Source organism: Rattus rattus, chromosome 12, assembly GCF_011064425.1.
Source record: "Rattus rattus isolate New Zealand chromosome 12, Rrattus_CSIRO_v1, whole genome shotgun sequence".
NCBI lineage: Eukaryota > Metazoa > Chordata > Mammalia > Rodentia > Muridae > Rattus > Rattus rattus.
The window spans coordinates 75483223-75500091 of NC_046165.1; the positions used below are offsets into that span (position 1 = coordinate 75483223).

General features: G+C 47.7%; 1 protein-coding gene across 1 annotated transcript in view; it reads left to right on the forward strand.

The window, feature by feature from the left end:
- Atg14 (autophagy related 14) overlaps positions 1 to 16845 on the forward strand; it is a 30392-nt gene extending 13547 nt beyond the window's left edge. Inside the window, exons 3-10 of the mRNA XM_032917647.1 lie at positions 259 to 301; positions 4596 to 4677; positions 8566 to 8803; positions 10221 to 10450; positions 11994 to 12111; positions 13179 to 13269; positions 13346 to 13431; positions 15803 to 16845. Coding sequence (XP_032773538.1) covers positions 259 to 301; positions 4596 to 4677; positions 8566 to 8803; positions 10221 to 10450; positions 11994 to 12111; positions 13179 to 13269; positions 13346 to 13431; positions 15803 to 16109 — 1195 coding nt within the window. The 3' untranslated portion in view covers positions 16110 to 16845. The remainder of the gene's footprint in view (positions 1 to 258; positions 302 to 4595; positions 4678 to 8565; positions 8804 to 10220; positions 10451 to 11993; positions 12112 to 13178; positions 13270 to 13345; positions 13432 to 15802) is intronic.
- The last annotated feature ends 24 nt before the right edge of the window (positions 16846 to 16869 follow it).

Genomic DNA, 16869 nt, shown 5'->3' on the forward strand with positions numbered 1-16869 from the left:
AAGAGCACCGGCTGCCCTTCAGAGGCACTGGGCTTCATTCCCAGCAGCAACAGTCAACCACAGTCTGCCACTCCAGGAGAGTGACCTGATGCCCTTATCTGGCATTTCCTCAGGTCAGGTACACCCATGGCGCAGACATACTCATGCAGACAGAACACCCATGTACATAAAATACATCATTTTTTAAAAATAGATTTCTATCTTTTGAGCTTTATAAGACTGTCAGTAAGGGTTTCCATCTGTCTCTTTCCCATACAGAGTACTAAAAGCCATGGAAGGAAAACGGCTAACAGATCAGTTGGTAAGTTCCAAGAAGTATTTAAGCTAATATTCTTCTTCATACATGAGGGTGCATGTTTTTAAGTTGGTAGAGCTTAAAGAAATAATTATTTAATTTACTTTTCGCCACATTTGACAGCCTGGTGTTTAATTTGTTTGTAGTATGGCCTTCTAAACTTGACATGAGATGTGTCAGGTGGAATAGGCAATTAGATAGATAATGCTCTCGGCATAGCACTACAGAACCAGTAGAGCACCCGTTTTGTAAAATTACTGATAATAAACACACGATTGAATGTAAAATACTGAAGATTCAGCAAGAGCTGTGCATGGATCTGTGTGCCTGGAATCCCGGTTCTTGGGGAGGGGAGTGGTAAGAGGGGACTTGGAGGCAGCCGGGCTGGACATGAGATTCCAGCTTAAAAAAAAAAAGAAAAAGAATTTAGCAGTGGGTTTATGTAATTTGGGATTGTTAGGACCTTTAGAAGCCACAAACAAAAGCATTTTGGCATAGAAAATAATTTAAAAGCTTTGCATATTGAACAGAATTAACCACTAAGCTGGTGAGTGAACACAGGTGTGTGAATTAGGGCCTTCAGACCTCTTTCCCCTGTTTGTAGCATTGCAGCATCAGAGACACTTGACGTGGAGTAGTCTGTGATGCTGACACAGCACTCGGTGTTCAGCAAAGTTCCTCCTGAGAAATGTAGAACACAGATATGAGGGGCAGCAAACCAGAGCTAGTGAAGGAACGTTCTAGTCAGGAGTTAAGAACCCCTGGCCTGTGGGGCTAGCTGCCTGTGTCGCAGAGAATCTTATAACTATGTCCAGTTAACGTGGCAAATCAATTTTTTTAAAAAAGATTTATTCATTTATTATATATAAGTACACTGTAGCTGTCTTCAGATACACCAGAGGAGGGCATCTTTACAGATGGTTGTGAGCCACCATGTGGTTGCTGGGAATTGAACTCAGGACCTCTGGAAGAGTAGACGGGTGCTCTTAACCACTGAGCCATCTCTCCAGCCCGGCAAATCAATTTTTAATGATCTAAAAATGTAGTTAGTATATATTACCCAAAGGAACTATGTCTGTGATATAATTTTCAATGGAAAAAAGGTAAGACACTGTCATTCCCTTTGTATGTATTTTAAATATACTCTAAATAATACATGGCGGCCAGGCGATAGCCCTGAAGTGTAGCCTGGTGGTTGTGGTGGTGGAGCGTGCCGAGCCTGCAGGAGAATCTGAGCGAGCTTATCCCTGACAAGGTGGAGGACTCAATACAATGGTCAGGATTTTTTCTGCAGTGTGTGGCTTTTATGACAGTTAAAGAATAGAAATAACTCATGCTGTGAATATTATAAATAAGATGTTCAGTGAGAAACATTCTCTGTTTTCTGTAGAACCCTCAGCCTGAGTGATGCGCAGTGGAGAGGCTTAAGCAAGAGGATCATGAGTGTTAAGGTCAGGCTGGGCTGTAGAGTAGCACAGTCCTCACAAGATAAACATAGGAGCAGGTGTAGTAAGGGTCTGTGAAGGAGCAGAACTGACAGTGGATCTGTATCTATGTAGAAAGGGGACGTGTTAGCATGTTAGCGTGTTAGCTGGACCAGCTGTGGTCCAGCCAGTCTAACGGCGGCTGTCCATCAAAGTCCAGGAATCCAGTAGGTGTTCAGTCCATGAGACTGGGTGCCTCAGGGTCCGTGGTATGTGTCAGAATCCTAAAGAAGTAGGCTCTAATGCCAGTGAGGGAATAGCTCAGCAGTAGGGTATTGACCTTGGCAGTGACAATAAGGACAAGCAGGCCTGTCTTTCATACAGAATGCATGACAATGTCCCTCACACGTATGCCCAAGTGCTTGGGTTTTAGTTAATTCCAAATGGAGTCAAGGTGACAGCCAAGAATAGACATCACAAGTCTACCACCCCTTGTCAGCTTGACATATAATCGTATTTTCTTATGTCACACCTAATTTCAAATGAAAACAAGAAGTAGGTCATAATTATACTTAACATGGTAGAAATATCCCACACACAATTGCAGACACATTGTATATTTTAGGCCAGGTAGCAATTTCCTTGAGGGACATTCTTTTACTATTTCATAACTTAGATAAGATAACCATTGAATTATCTGAATTGATATTACATTACTTAATAAAGGAAGACAAAATCTGTACAGGCACATTAATAAAATATGACATGAATACCTCGGTCAGTTAGAACCCACCTGATTGCAACTAGTCAAGCGACCTTAGCTGGGATTTACTATTACCATCCTCTCCTGCCTGGTCTGCATTTCGTCCTCCTTCAGCAAGCACCTCAGCAGCTCTCGGTTCTTTTCCTGGAGAAGTGACCCACATTTTCACACCCGAAGGGTCTGTCCCTCTTGTTATCTTACCTGGATTGGATTGTTGTAGTTTCCCAGCTCATGATAGCACCAAGATAAGACCAAAAGGATCTTGTGCATTCCAGACAGAATCTTTATGTTGAAGAGAAGCAAACCAGTTTCCCCTTGGGAATCTGGATCAGTCACCCTGCTAACACTGTTTCCTTTCTCTTAGCCTATTGGCTTAAGGGAACCGGAAGCCAGAAGTGGTTATTGGGAGTCTGAGCTTACAGATCAAGGGATTGTTTGTGGTGTCTCCTGGCAGGAGTGCTCTCTATTCTACAACCAAAACTTCTGAGCCAGCAGAACTTAAGGTCATGGGAACAGGAAGCAAAAACTTTCCTAGTGGGTCACCAGGGCTGAGAGCTGAGCCATTCCCTTCTCCATCCCTCCATTACTGGACCCGATGGGAGAAATTGTACCATATATGAGATGCTGATTCAGAGCATTATGCTGCCTTCTGAAGACCCTGCCCCACCTCCATGCTGCTGCCACCTCAATTGTCACTGCAGCTGTGTCTTCAGACGGCCGTCCCGTCTTCCTGTCAGGCGGGTGGATTGAGGATTGTGGGAACATGTCAAGACCAGGGAAGTGGGCAGGGTGGCTCGGCAGGTAAAGAACTGCATCAGCATCATGAGCCCTATCCCCCCCACCCCCCCCCCCCCGAGATCCACACAACAGTGGGAGGAGAGAAGCAATGCCAGCGTTGTCCTTTGACCTCTGAGTACTTCATGCCCCACCTCCACACCAATATTTGTAGACAAATAAAAATAAACAGTAAACCCCTGCCATCTGGTCCATGTGTGTGATGGGACTGCTTATGTAAATGTTAGCACTGTAAATACTTTGTTTTAGACTTTTAATTACCTACAATTAGGGAGACAATACAAAATAATTGTGCATTAACTAACAGTTGTCTTAGTTACTTTTTTATTGTTGCAACAAAACACCACAACCAAGGCAACTTGTAAGAGAGAGCACTTAATGTTTCAGAGCATTAAGAGTCCATTATGGGAAGTGAAGGAACTCCATCCTTATCCATGACCACAGGCGGAGAGAAAGAGGGTACTAGGAGTCAATTGATCAAAACCTCAGAGCCTGCCCTCGGTGATAACATCTCCTTCAGCAAGGCCACATCACCTCATCCCTCCCAAACCATCTACCAACTGGGGACCAAGTGTCCAACCAGTCTGAGCCTGAGGGCCACTGTCATTCGAAACACCTCATGTGTCCTATAAATTTTGGTGCTTTATTCACTAGGGGAGGCTGTGCCTGGCTGTACCATTCCTAGAAATGTAAAGGTACAGTTTCATGTTTCATGTAATTTTCTGAGTTATCTGAATGTAGAACTAGGTTGGTGTTTTTGTGATACAAACACTCTGCTCTGTCCTCGTGGTAGCCATTAGGCATGTGTGTTGTTGACCCCATGACATTTGGATAGTATACAGGAAGAAGAAAGTATTATAATTGCTTTATGATAGGTTTGCAGCAGGAGCTTATGTAGCTCAGGGTGGCCTTGAAGTCCTGAACTATGTGCCTACCAACCCAAATGCTAGGATTCTGTTGTACATCACCACATGCTAGGATTCTAGTTGTGCATCACCACATGCTAGGATTCTGTTGTACATCACCACATGCTAGGTTGGTAGATAGCTATTTACTGGGTAAGGGAAGTTAGAAGCATTTTCCTCTGTGTTCTAACCCATGGGAAAGAACTGCATAAGTTTCTTTCTCATTGATTTCCCAGCAGCTGCTGTATGGAACCAGAAAATACTTTCCCTTTTGTAATCTACCCTAGGTAGAAACAGTCGTAACAAATGGAATTACAGTAGCCTTTTCCTCACTGTCTCCTAAGGTGAACTGGGAAATCAGGTAGCTAAGCCCATGAGACTAACATTTGTGACATCTGCTGTGTATTTTTAAGCGATGGAAAATAATGTCCTGCAAGATGAGGATTGAACAGCTGAAGCAAACGATATGTAAAGGAAATGAGGAAATGAAGAAAAGTAAGTAATCCCTTCCCTGCGAGTGGGTGGGTGGGTGGTGAGAGAGGTGTGGGGTTTGCTTGGCTTTCTCAGCTGTGAGTACACGCTTGGCACAGCACCACACTCAATGGAAGACGGGTTTACTTGGCTCCCAGCTGAAGGGTATATGGCCAATCAGGGCAGGGCGCTGAGGCAGCCGGAGCCGAGGCAGCCGGTCACACTGCAGCCGGTCAGGACGGAGATGAGTGCCATCCATAGCTTGTTTTCTGGTTCTGTTCAGTCTGGGAGCCACACTTCAGTTAACCTAATCTAGAGACTCCCTGACAAACACACCCAGAGGTTTATCTGCTGTGGTGCCTGATCTGTCATGGTGGCTTGTTGACCATCAGAGGCTATTAGTGACTTTGGAAACTTGACTGGGTTGCAGATATCAAATCCCTAATTTGAAATGCCTGTCAGAAGTCGGGAGTGTTTTGGATTTGAGTCTTGGAATATTTGTGTGTGTGTGTGTGTGTGTGTGTGTGTGTGTGTGTGTGTGTGTGTGTGTGTGTGTGCGCGCGCGTGTGCGCGCGCGCATGTGTGTGTGCCTGTGTGTATTGAGATACACTGTTGGGGCCCATCTAAAGATGAATTTGTGTTTCAGTGTGGAATTAAAACTGTAAGGCTAGGTGTAGGGGACACATCTTTAATTACAGCAGTCTGACAGGCCAGCCTGGTTTACACATACAGGACAGCCAGGGCCACATGGTGAGATCCAGTCTTCAGATGAAAGAGGAAAAAAAAAAAAAAACCACTGGTTTTAGAGCAGTTCATCCATCAGATTTATGTATTTATCAAGAAAGGATCTTGCTCTGTAGCCCAAGTTGGCCAAAAATTCACAATCCTCTTCTCTCCTTTGCCACCGAGTACTGCCCATATTCCAGATTAATTTACCAGGGAAGCTGAGCTCTGCCAGCTTTCCTTTCTCTGAGACATTTCCATAGGGATTTATTTTGCAGAGGTCATCAGTAATTTATTTTCATCTCTGTCTAATAAAAGGGAGGGACTGGGAACATCGTTCACTTTAGTGCTGTGCATGCCCTCAGCGCTTGGCTTGCTCACCAACACCATAAAAACCGAACCCTGGGGCACATTTGCAGAGTCTGACTTGGCACTTACTTGTGATATTCAGTGTGCATGCAGGAATGTGAAACCATGCCTTTTCCCTCTGGTGAATTCATAAAACCTGTACTGGTTTCCCATTTCAGATAAATGCTTTAGATATCATCATAGGTGGTAATCAAATTTTATGTCCTCTATGAAACCTTACATCCTTAGACACATTTATTTTTCAAGATTAGTGTCTTAGTTACCTTCTTTTGTGGCTGTGGTAAAACACCACACCAAGGCTTATGAAAGAAAACATTTAACTGTACATCTGACCCTAAGGTTAGTGGCCATGAGGGTGGAGCAAAGGCATGGTAGCAGGAACAGCTCGGAGCTCACATTTCAAGTCCTCAGCTGGAAGCAGAGTACAGTGGGAACAGCAGGAAGTTTAAGCCTTAAAGCCATCCCTGAGCCACACCTCCTACTCCTCCCTAAACCTCTACCAGCCGGAGATCATACAAACTCTCCAGTCTCTGGGGCCAGTCTCATTCGAACCACCCTTAGTCTCTAAGTTTAGAGGCATTGTCTCAAGAATCCCTTCGTGGTTTAGAAGCAGTGACTTTGTAGTGGCTTGTGACGGTATTGGAGCTCCTTCCACTCAAGGTGCTTACTCTCAAGTGTGCGTGAAGTTGGATGGGCTGGTCACCTGGGGCATCAGGGCAGCATGGTGTATGCATGCGGATCTGCAGGGTGAAGGGACCCCAGACGATGTTTGCTTGCGCTTTTCAGGGCTTGGGTTCAGCAGCACGAGAAGTTGTTGTTTAACATTGGCTTTCTGCTTCCCCAACATCCTCAGTGATACTCAGGCAGGTGTCCCATCCTTTCGAAGATGCACAGTATGCTGGACGTGTACATACATAAACCTTTAATCAGTTCATTCTATCAGGTTCCTAAACTTTAAAACAAAAAGATGGTCACAAGCAGTGTACCCTGTAGCACATTATGAGTGACCTCGTGACCATCTGGGAATCCAGGCAAAGCAATGCAGAGTCTGCTCTAGGCTTAGAGCAGCATCTAATACTGCTCTGCTGAAAAAAGGCTGTGCATACCATTGTAGACTTCCCGACTGCTGTCCGCTCAGATCCAGGACCTCACTTTGGGCTGCTGTGGATAGCTTGGATGACTGCCAGGGTTGCGCTGGATAGAAGGTGCCCTCTAGAGCCTTCTCGCTGTCTGGCAAGCTGGGTTGAAGGAGTTCACAAAGTTAGAAGTGGTTCATGAACTCAGCTCACAGATGATGGAGAGGGACTCAAGCCATCTTTGCTGGAAGCTGTTGTTGAGACACCTGTGTAGTCCAGTGAAGCGCGCACAGACACCCTAGAGCCTGACTTGGGCTTTCACCGGGCACTGTGATGCAGGTGCATCGAGGGGCATGGGTAGGAAAGTTAGTTGTGTGCATTTGAAGGGTGGGGTTTGGCTGGCTGCAGAGTAGAACAGAAATGGCATCAAGCGCTCAGATGTTTAAGGGAGACACCAACAGGGGCTGAGTGAACCTTGAGTTCCAAAATCAGCACGGGCTGCAGATGGGTGACTGTGTGCCCTGTCACCAGTACTGGATTTTAAACTGTCCTGTCTGGTTCAGGACCTCAGACAGACTCCTGAGTCTTGTCAGTAAATATCATGGACATGACAGAGTTTTTAAATTAAGTAAAAGTAAACTCGTATGGGACCAAACCTGGAATGGTTTTACCCGGACATCTACAGAACAGGCTTGGGAAAGGCTGTTTCTGAGATGAGATGGAAACTCGAAAGCTCATGCCAGTGCTAACTGCAGGCTTAGGCCTTCGGAGACAGCGGCTTGTGTCCAGGTGATTAGGAGGGGCCCGTGACAACCTGCTTAGAAGGTGGCAAGGCTTCCGTGGCTCTGGAGTGAAGAACAAAGGGTCAGCAGAAGCCAGAGTCCAGGTTATGAGAGGCAGGGCTGGGAAACATTTATGGGCAGAGCCTTTCTAATAGGAAAACTCTGGGTTGGGGAAATAGGAGCAAATCCAGCACAGTCCCAGATGGACAGCAGTGTGGGGATGGGTGTTTGCAGGACAGAAGCTACTTCAGCATTCATTCATCCCGTCCCTCACATTAAGTGGGTCCATCTGCGAAGATCTCAGTGTGGAGGCACTGAACATAGCCAGGGTAAAGGGATCTGTGGCTCTGCCTGTTTGCAGGTTCAGAAGTTTGTGTTTGAGAACTGCCAGGCATTATCTGTAGTTTATAGATTGTGCAAGAGCCATGCATGGTGACGCACACCTGTAATCCCATCAGCGGGTTGAGGCAAGAGGTTCATGCTCTCTCTCTCTCGCTCTCTCTCTCTCTCTCTCTCTCTCTCTCTCTCTCTCTTTCTCTCTCTCTCTCTCTCTCTCACTCATGGAGGGGGTGGAGGAAGGAGTGGTGGGTAGGGTGGAGTTGAGCCTCCTAGAGTGGGTGGCACTTAATGAGATACAATCAGAAGCAACAGTAGGCACGGAGAGAAAAGCCTAAGTCAGCTGTAGAGCAGCTAATGGCACCAAAGTAAAGTGACCGCTGGGGTGACACACGGGTCCAGAGAAATGGTTCCTAGGGGTCTGTCTTAGAGTGCAGTTTGTTTTTGTGACTCAAATGAGGCTTAACTTGAGTACAGTGGCCCTAGCAAGCCTTAGACTCCATGACCCAGGGGCTCTCCCTAGGAGGGCCCTAGTCAAGCTTCTCTGAGGGCACAGCAGTGAGTGTGGAGGGAAGCCGCTGTGAGCCTGCGGTGCACAGCTGCTCAGTCATTGGTTTGCTGTGTAGATTCTGAAGGCCTCCTCAAGAACAAGGAAAAGAACCAGAAGCTTTACAGCCGAGCCCAGCGACACCAAGAGAAAAAGGAGAAGATTCAGCGGCACAACCGCAAGCTTGGGGACCTGGTGGAGAAGAAAACCAGTGACTTGAGGGAACACTACGATCGGTTGGCATGTTTGCGGAGGTTACACATCCTAGAGCTCACCTCTGTCATCTTCCCAATGGATGAAGTGAAGACTTCTGGGAGGTACAGTAAGAAGGCTTTGGTGTGGGAGGGGCAGGTGCCGAGCCCTATGTCTTCAGTATGTCAGCACTTAATTTACTGCCCCTCGCTTGAGGGTCAGTTGGTTTTCCTGATAATGGAACTTGTCCTCATCATCCTCAGCTAACAGTAAATAAAGGCTGGGGAGGCAGCCAGGACAAGGGGTGGGGTGGCCTGTGCTCTGTCATCTGTGTAGTCATGCCAGCCAGGGCATTTTTAGTTGTGCATGTGTTAGACACACTATTGAACCCACAAACCTGATTCCTTTTCTGTTAACTGGAGGCCGAATGAGGAGACAGCGCTGAGACTCTAGTGCAGAGGGGCTCTCAGGAGACTGGGTAGAGAGGACAATGGTTCTCCCCACTCCCTAGAATTTATCAGTCATCTGGATGCTTTTGAAAAAGTTCACTTGGGCCTAGTGGCTCAAACCTGTAATCCTAGTCTCTTGAAGGATGAGGCTGGAGGATTTCAAGTTAAGCCTAGACTGGACAACTTAAGGAGACCCTGTTTCAAAATAAAAAGTGCAAAGGGGCCAGGATATAGCTCAGTGGTAGAGCCCTTAGGCTGCAAGCAAATGGCCTGGGTTCAATCCATCAATGCCGTTAGAAAGTCCAGATACAAAGTTGGCGAGTATTTTGGATCAGTGGAGAAAAGTTAAATTACCACCAGTTGGCATGGAGACACAGATCAGGCCTGTGAGGGAGGGAGAAGCTAGTGCAGAGGTCTTGTGCTAACTTTGCATCCTGTACACAGTGCTTTTGTGGCTACAGGGCTTGTGGGTGAGTGAGTAGGACTGTAGTGTAAGTGACCTGATTCCTGTACCGTGGTAGCTGGGTGTGATGGCACCTTAGCTCTAAGGATGCTGAGGCAGGAGGACCAGAAATTCAAGACCAGCCTCTGTGGCAGAGCAAATTCAAGGCCAGTCTGGGACACATGAACCCCTAACTTACAGACTAATTCTTCTACTCACTGGGCTTTGTTTTGCTTTGGGTTTCAGTATGAGGATTGGATCCAGGCCTCCCAGTCTTTATCATTGCATATTCCTAAGTTGGCAATTTGGGTGAAACCTTAAAACTCTTGCGTCTTTTTATAAGGTTGAAATTTTTGTTTACCGAGAAAACATATGCCGGTGTAGTCGTGTAGCAAATAATGACTTGTGGTGAGCAGTAGGCCACGTAGTCCCACGATGCTGTACCATGTATGATGTGCTGTTACAGTCTTTATTTACATGAGTGTACTCTGCTGTTCACATGGCTTCGTTCTTGCTGTGTTTCTCAGACTGCACATGTATGTGGCTGGACAGGACACGAAGACCTCACCTTCTGTCGTAGCTTGTAATTTTTTCTTAGCATGGATTAGATGTGTGCTGTGCTTGCTAATAGTCTTTGCTGTTCGTTTGCAGAGACCCTGCAGACGTGTCCTCAGAGACTGACAGTGCCATGACCTCCAGCATGGTGAGCAAGCTTGCTGAGGCCCGGAGGACGACGTACCTCTCCGGAAGATGGGTCTGTGACGACCACAACGGGGACACCAGCATTAGCATCACGGGCCCTTGGATCAGCCTGCCGAACAATGGGGACTACTCTGCTTACTATAACTGGGTAGAAGAGAAGAAAACAACCCAAGGACCTGGTGAGAAGCAGAACAAGTCATTGCAAATGTATTTGGGTACATAATCTGTGAGGTAAACTCTACATGCCTGAGTGAACACTGCTGGGATGAACACTTGGATTTAGTGTGCACAACGTCCGTTAAGCATGAGTTCTGCCCATCTGAAACCTTTTCCTGATTCCAGAGGAAAACCCTGTGCTCTGAAGGTGTCACACTGTCCCTCTTCCTCTTCCCCAGCCAGCTCTAGGGAGGCAGTGTGCTTTCTAGCGATAGTGAAGTCATGCAGTGTTGCAGTTTTCGATTTAGCCTTCTTTCCCAAAGTTCCTATCACAGCATATGTTAGTACTCCATTGCTTTTTATGGTTAAATACTATTCCATTGTATGGATATGTCACATTTTATATTCAGCACTCGATGATTGATGGCTGCTCACTTCTGGGTTAGTATTAATTCCTAGAGAAAGGCAGAAAAAATTCTGGTTACACGTGATGATTATCCCAGCATTCGGAGTCATGGGGATTGTCCAGAGTTCAAGGCCAGCCTGAGCTACGTAGCCAAGCCGTATCTATCTCTTATGGGAAAGAAGGGAGGGAAAAACTCCTGTTTGTAGATGTATCTTGCCTGTGGCTTTAGTTTACAGCTTCACACTGTTGGAGTATGAGGTGGAAGTTGAAATGCCCCACAGTCTGTCCTCTGTGGAGAAGGGATGGCTCATTTAGTCACTCAGCATGCATTTCTCATGGCGCCAGCACAGAGTGACCATGAGCACATGAGCACAGTCAGTGAGCGGGGCTTTGTACTGTGCACAGTGCTGGGTGCTGATGACTGTAGGCTGCCTGAGAAAGGTGGCAGGTAGCCTTCTGTCTTTCCCTGGAGAGATGGCCTGTCACCTGGCTTCATTTCTGTTACAAAATACAAAGCTTTGTGGAGAAAGGGTTTGCTTTAGCCTGCACTTACAGATTGTAGTTCATCATTGGGAAAACGTGAAGGCGAGGATTCAGCTCACAGTCTGTACTCAGTCCACAGGACACTCACAGTGGGCTAGCTGTTCCCACGTCAGTTAACGTAGTCAAGACAAACCCACAGACAGACTCTCAGGCTAGCTGCTCTAGGCCGCCATGATAGATTGAGCCTTTCCCCCGAGACTTGGCTGTGTTCACTTGGTTTGAAATCCAGCCATCCCAGGTTGAAAAGAAGTGTCCAAGGGACCGCACTCTGGAGTTGATGTAAGAGAACAGCCCGCAGATTGGGGGTAGGCAAAGGTACAGTGGATGTGACAACCCTCCATCTTTTGAAACGGTCTGACGTAGCTAAGGCTGGCCTCCTTCCGTAACCTCCCAGTGTTGATGTTAACAGGCATGAGCCGCCACATGGGCTAAGTTGGTCATTAATTACTGAGACGATACATTGGCAGGTCCAGCCAGTCTAGACCATTAGTTATGCTTGGCCTGTTTTGGACTGTTTGTGTCTGATCATGGAGTGAGAGTGAATCCTAGTTATCAGTGATGTAATTGTTTCCTACAATGGAAACACTCCCCCACCCCTCCCTTCTGTGTGCACACAGACATGGAGCATAACAACCCTGCCTACACCATCAGCGCCGCGCTGGGCTATGCCACACAGCTAGTCAACATCGTGTCTCACATCCTCGACATCAACCTTCCCAAAAAGCTGTGCAACAGGTAAGTCACTGCGGGGGCAGTGCTGTCACCATTGACCGTCTCTCTGGAGTGCCCTCTCGCTAGCTGAGAGAAAAGCCAGTGTAAGCCCAGGAGCGTTTGACTAAGATGTAAGGCTGGTTCTGAGGGTGACCCTGTCTCGTTCCGTCACAAAAGGGGTCGTGTGACTCTTGGGGAACTAACTAACTGAAGGAGAGGTTCATCTGTATGAGGAGGGTGCTGCAGGTCTCCATGCATTGAAGCTGAGTGAATTGTACCAGTGGGGTTTGGAGGGGGTGGTTTTGTTCTTATGAAAACCTAGTGGTTAAGTGTTTAAAGACACAGTCTGCCCAGTTCACACTAAGAGCCCACCCTCTAGTCACCCTTGCATTTCTAGCACAAGTAAATGTCTTATCACTGGATTGTAGCAGCCTATACTGAAGTATTTTGCTTTTTGGGTGTTTTTTTTTTTTTTTTTTTTTTTTTTTTTTATATTAAAGCAGGGTCTTATCCTCCTGCCTCAGTATCTGGTTACTGGGCTTATAGGTGTGTGCTCAAGTAATGAACAGCCATAATTTACACATTTGCTGTGACAGGGGCCTGTGAGATCATTGAAAGCAGGAGGTGCAGTGCCCTTCTGTTTTGTGTACTGGGGATTGAACCCAGATGGGCAGATTCTCTTCCTCTGAGCTATATTTCCAGTCCAGGGCATGAAGTAGGAAGGGAACAGGCCATGGACAGGGCAGTAAGGAAGAAAACTGTAGGCAGAGGAGTCCCGGGAGGTGCAGGGGGAGGGGGAGGAGCTCACATGTGCCCCCTGGAGTCTACAGCGGTCATTCCGCAGGAGTGGGTGGTGGTTGGTCCCCTCTTCATGCTCCCACAGGCGTCACTCCCACAGCATTTCCTGTTGCTATGGCAGCAGGTCCAGGGGCAGTTGCTCAGTCCCCTAGGTGTGGGGACTGGGAAGAGTCTGCTTCAGGCAGTTTACTGAGGAGGAAGAATGCTGTGTTGGTCTGAACTGTAGTTCAGATATTTCCTTGAGGAGGACATTTTAACAGAGCAATCTGAGAAGCTGTATGCTTGTCTTACAGTGAGTTCTGTGGAGAAAACCTCAGCAAACAGAAACTGACCCGCGCAGTGAGGAAACTGAACGCAAACATCCTTTACCTTTGTTCTTCTCAGGTACAAGTCCCGGGTTTTGAACTCACTTTTCATTGCTGTGCATTTCAAAGTACTAATGGAGCCTTGCTCTTTCTAGCATGTTAATTTAGATCAGTTGCAACCCCTGCACACACTGAGGAACCTGATGCATCTGGTCAGCCCGCACTCCGAGCACCTGGGCAGGTGAGTGACGTGGGCTGGGCTTCTCGCTAAGCGTTGTTTCTGTGGGGCTGTTTCTCGGCCACGCTCACTGGCAGAGTATCCAGCGTTCCCCAGGTCCCCCATTCTGTGGGAAGGATAAAAGTTGTGGAAGGAAGCAGCTGGTCATGTGTGGGCTTCTGTGATCCTTCATCGTTCCTGACAGAAAGTTGCAGTGGGGTACATTTAGCATGTGACGTGTCATAGAGTGCCTTGTGCTTCTCTTGAAGCTCGCAGTGTCTTTTCTAACCTGCCCCTGGAAGTGGTGTTGTCTCTTGTGCATGCTCTTTTGTGCTTGCATAGGCTGTGTCTAGGGTTTCTCTTCATCTCCAGTCAGTTTGGTCACCATTTGGTAGAGTCATACAATGAGCTGGCTTGAAATGTATCAGCTTAAAAAACAGAAATCAGTAACAGACTACGGCTCTGCTCCATGGCCTGCTCTCGGTGACTTCTTAGTCACTAAGCCCAAAAGAGCACAGACTGGGAGAGGCTCATCTTCGGTGCCCTGCTCTAGTTACCCAGCGTCCTTGCCCTCATCAGTACACATTTGTGTAAAATGGGACACACCTGATGTGTACATTCTTTGGGTGTTTTTTCCCACAAACTGTAGGCTGTCAACACTCCTGCTGGTGTTTGTTATGTGGTGTAGCAAATGAGTTTTTGAGCTGGCTGAGGTGGCAAATGCCTATAATCTGGCCCCTCAGGGAGCTGAGGCAAGAGGACCACAAATTAAGGCTGGCCTGAGCACGGAATAGGATCCTGCCCTCAGGGAGGAGTGAGAGTGGCTGAAGGTCAAACAGCAGCCAGCATGCGCAGCGCTCACATTTATTTGTTTGTTTGCATTTTTTGACTCATTTTCAGCTCCCACATTGGGGAGCGTCTGTAGAAAGAGACCAGCGAGGTGTTCTGTGGCATGTAGTTCTAGAATGGCCGCTTGGTGCTGAGGCCTAGAGTCTGTCATCGTTCTCTCAGTTCAGACAAGACCGGTGAGGACTGAAGCAGATATGTCAGACACTGATTCCGAAAGCCCTTTCCCAAACTCTGTATATAAAGTTAATTTTTTTAAAAAAGAAGGTTTTTTTTTGGGGGGGGTGTCAACAAGATGACTTAATAGGTGAAAGAACTTGCCACCAGCCTGAGGACCTCAGTCCTCCCTGACCTCAGTCCTCCCTGACCTCAGTCCTCTCTGCCTCGCATGGTGGAGGGAGAAATCTCTCCCAATTGCTCTGGGAACTCCAGCCCCAGTAACACAAACAGAAAAACAGGCACCCAAGGCTTGTTTAACCTCAGTATCTAGGGGCCAGCCTGGGGCCACTTAGTGAGCTCTCATCTCAGGTACCACACCCAGTATCTCTATACTTACAGACCTTCCCACATTCGCATGTGAATAACATTAGACTATCTAAGTGTCCACAGGACTGCGCTTCCGCTGGGCTGGGTTAGCTGCTGGGTTAGCTGCTGGGCTGGGTTAGCTGCTGGGTTAGCTGCTGGGCTGGGTTAGCTGATCGTGGTCAACAGTGTCTCACTAGTTGGCATTCAAGGGAGGCAAACGTCTTCATACTATATCCTGTATATAAAGACAACTTCCACATAGTAAAGGTCCTTTTTAAAATGACACACAGAAGACCTAATAGAAAAGGCTATTTTATATTCATAGAGTGGGGAAAGAGATTTTAACCAAGCCCCAACCTCAAAACTCTGTAAAACAGAGAAGGCACACATTACTGTGCAGGGACTCACTCTAGTGAGAAAGACCTCACTCGTGCCTTACAGAGACAACAGTGAGCAGGCTTGCAGCATCTACAGTGGAGAGAAAAAAATCCAGAGCTAGCCAGTCTTTCAATGAGGAGTGGAAAAGAAACCTAGAAAAAGACAAGGGAGTCAGGTCGCTCAATCATTAATAAAGACGTGGGGCTAGGGGACAGCTCAGTGGGCTGTGGTGCTCTCTCTGCAAGCATGGGACTCAAGGTCGGTTTCCAGAACCCATGGAAAAAGCCAGGTGAATGAGGTGACACATCTGGAGTGAAATGGGAGGCAGGGCAATCACCCATCTTGCCTGGTGTACACACGTTCTAAAAAAGAGTATGTGAGTCACTCCTGAAAGCTGTCCCGTGGCCTCACATGCATGCCTGCTCCCTTCTGCTACACACACACACACACACACACACACACACACACACACACACACACACACACACACACACACACACACACACACACACACAGAAGGAAATGCTGGGAATCTCTTACAGCAAGGTGAGTCCCTTTCCTCTCCCGTATCGTGTGATGCCAAACTCAAAGGACTGTGGGGTGGGAGAACGGCAGTGTCTTATGCAGCCCCTCTGTCTGCACACAGGTCAGGACCTTTTGAAGTGCGAGCAGACCTCGAGGAGTCCATGGAATTTGTGGACCCTGGAGTTGCTGGAGAATCAGATGTGAGTGGAGACGAGCGTGTGAGCGATGAAGAGACTGACCTGGGCACAGACTGGGAGAACCTGCCAAGCCCACGATTCTGTGACATCCCTTCCCAGCCGGTAGAAGTTTCCCAGAGCCAGAGCACCCAGGCGTCCCCTCCCATAGCCAGCAGCAGCGCTGGTGGGATGATCTCCTCTGCTGCGGCCTCAGTGACCTCCTGGTTCAAAGCTTACACTGGACACCGCTAACGAGTGGGGACCAAAACTGCTCATTTTGTGTCTGGGAATCCCCCACTGCACTCATGACCTTGTCTGTGTAGTTGGTAGAGCTTGGGAGCTATCGTCAGGACAGGAGGAGGAGGGGGAGGGCCTGAGCTGGGGCTTCCTGGGCCCCAAGTCCTCCGGACGCTGGTCCCTGGGTGCCGAGTCTTCCTGACACTGAGTTCTAGGCTTTGGTCAGAGCACACAGACATTTCTTGGTCATGAGGACTGAAAGACAAAGGCTGAGTTTGTTTTTCTGTCATCCTCTCGAGAGACCGGCCAGCAGGCCAGTGGCAGTTTTGGCCTCATCAGGGAGAGGTGTTGTCTGGGGAGGGAGGAGGTGAAAGCTCACTGCTGTCGTCATTGTGTGTCACATTCCTGATTTCCTACTACACACCAAAGAAACGAGGTTTATTTCTGTGGACCCATATCTGCGAGTGGGGGAATCTGCAGGGATAATGGCTGTCTAAACAGTTTTCTCTTGTATTCTGAAGGGGGATGAGTCTTCGGAGTTCTCTGTCCTGCACTCCCGGGACCTTCTTCCTTGTCATTCCCTGGATGAGCTGAATGCTCCCTGAGCATTGGTTGACCACTTGATGATTAAGTGGCCCCTTGCTTGCTGTCTGGTTTCTTCCGTGGTGGTGGTGGTGGTGGGGTTGACTAGTAGCAGGTGTTTCCAGGGAAACCTCCCTGCTTGCCTGTGGGGTCTCCAAGGCTCTGAAGACAGTGCCTTGTGCAGTGTGTGGCA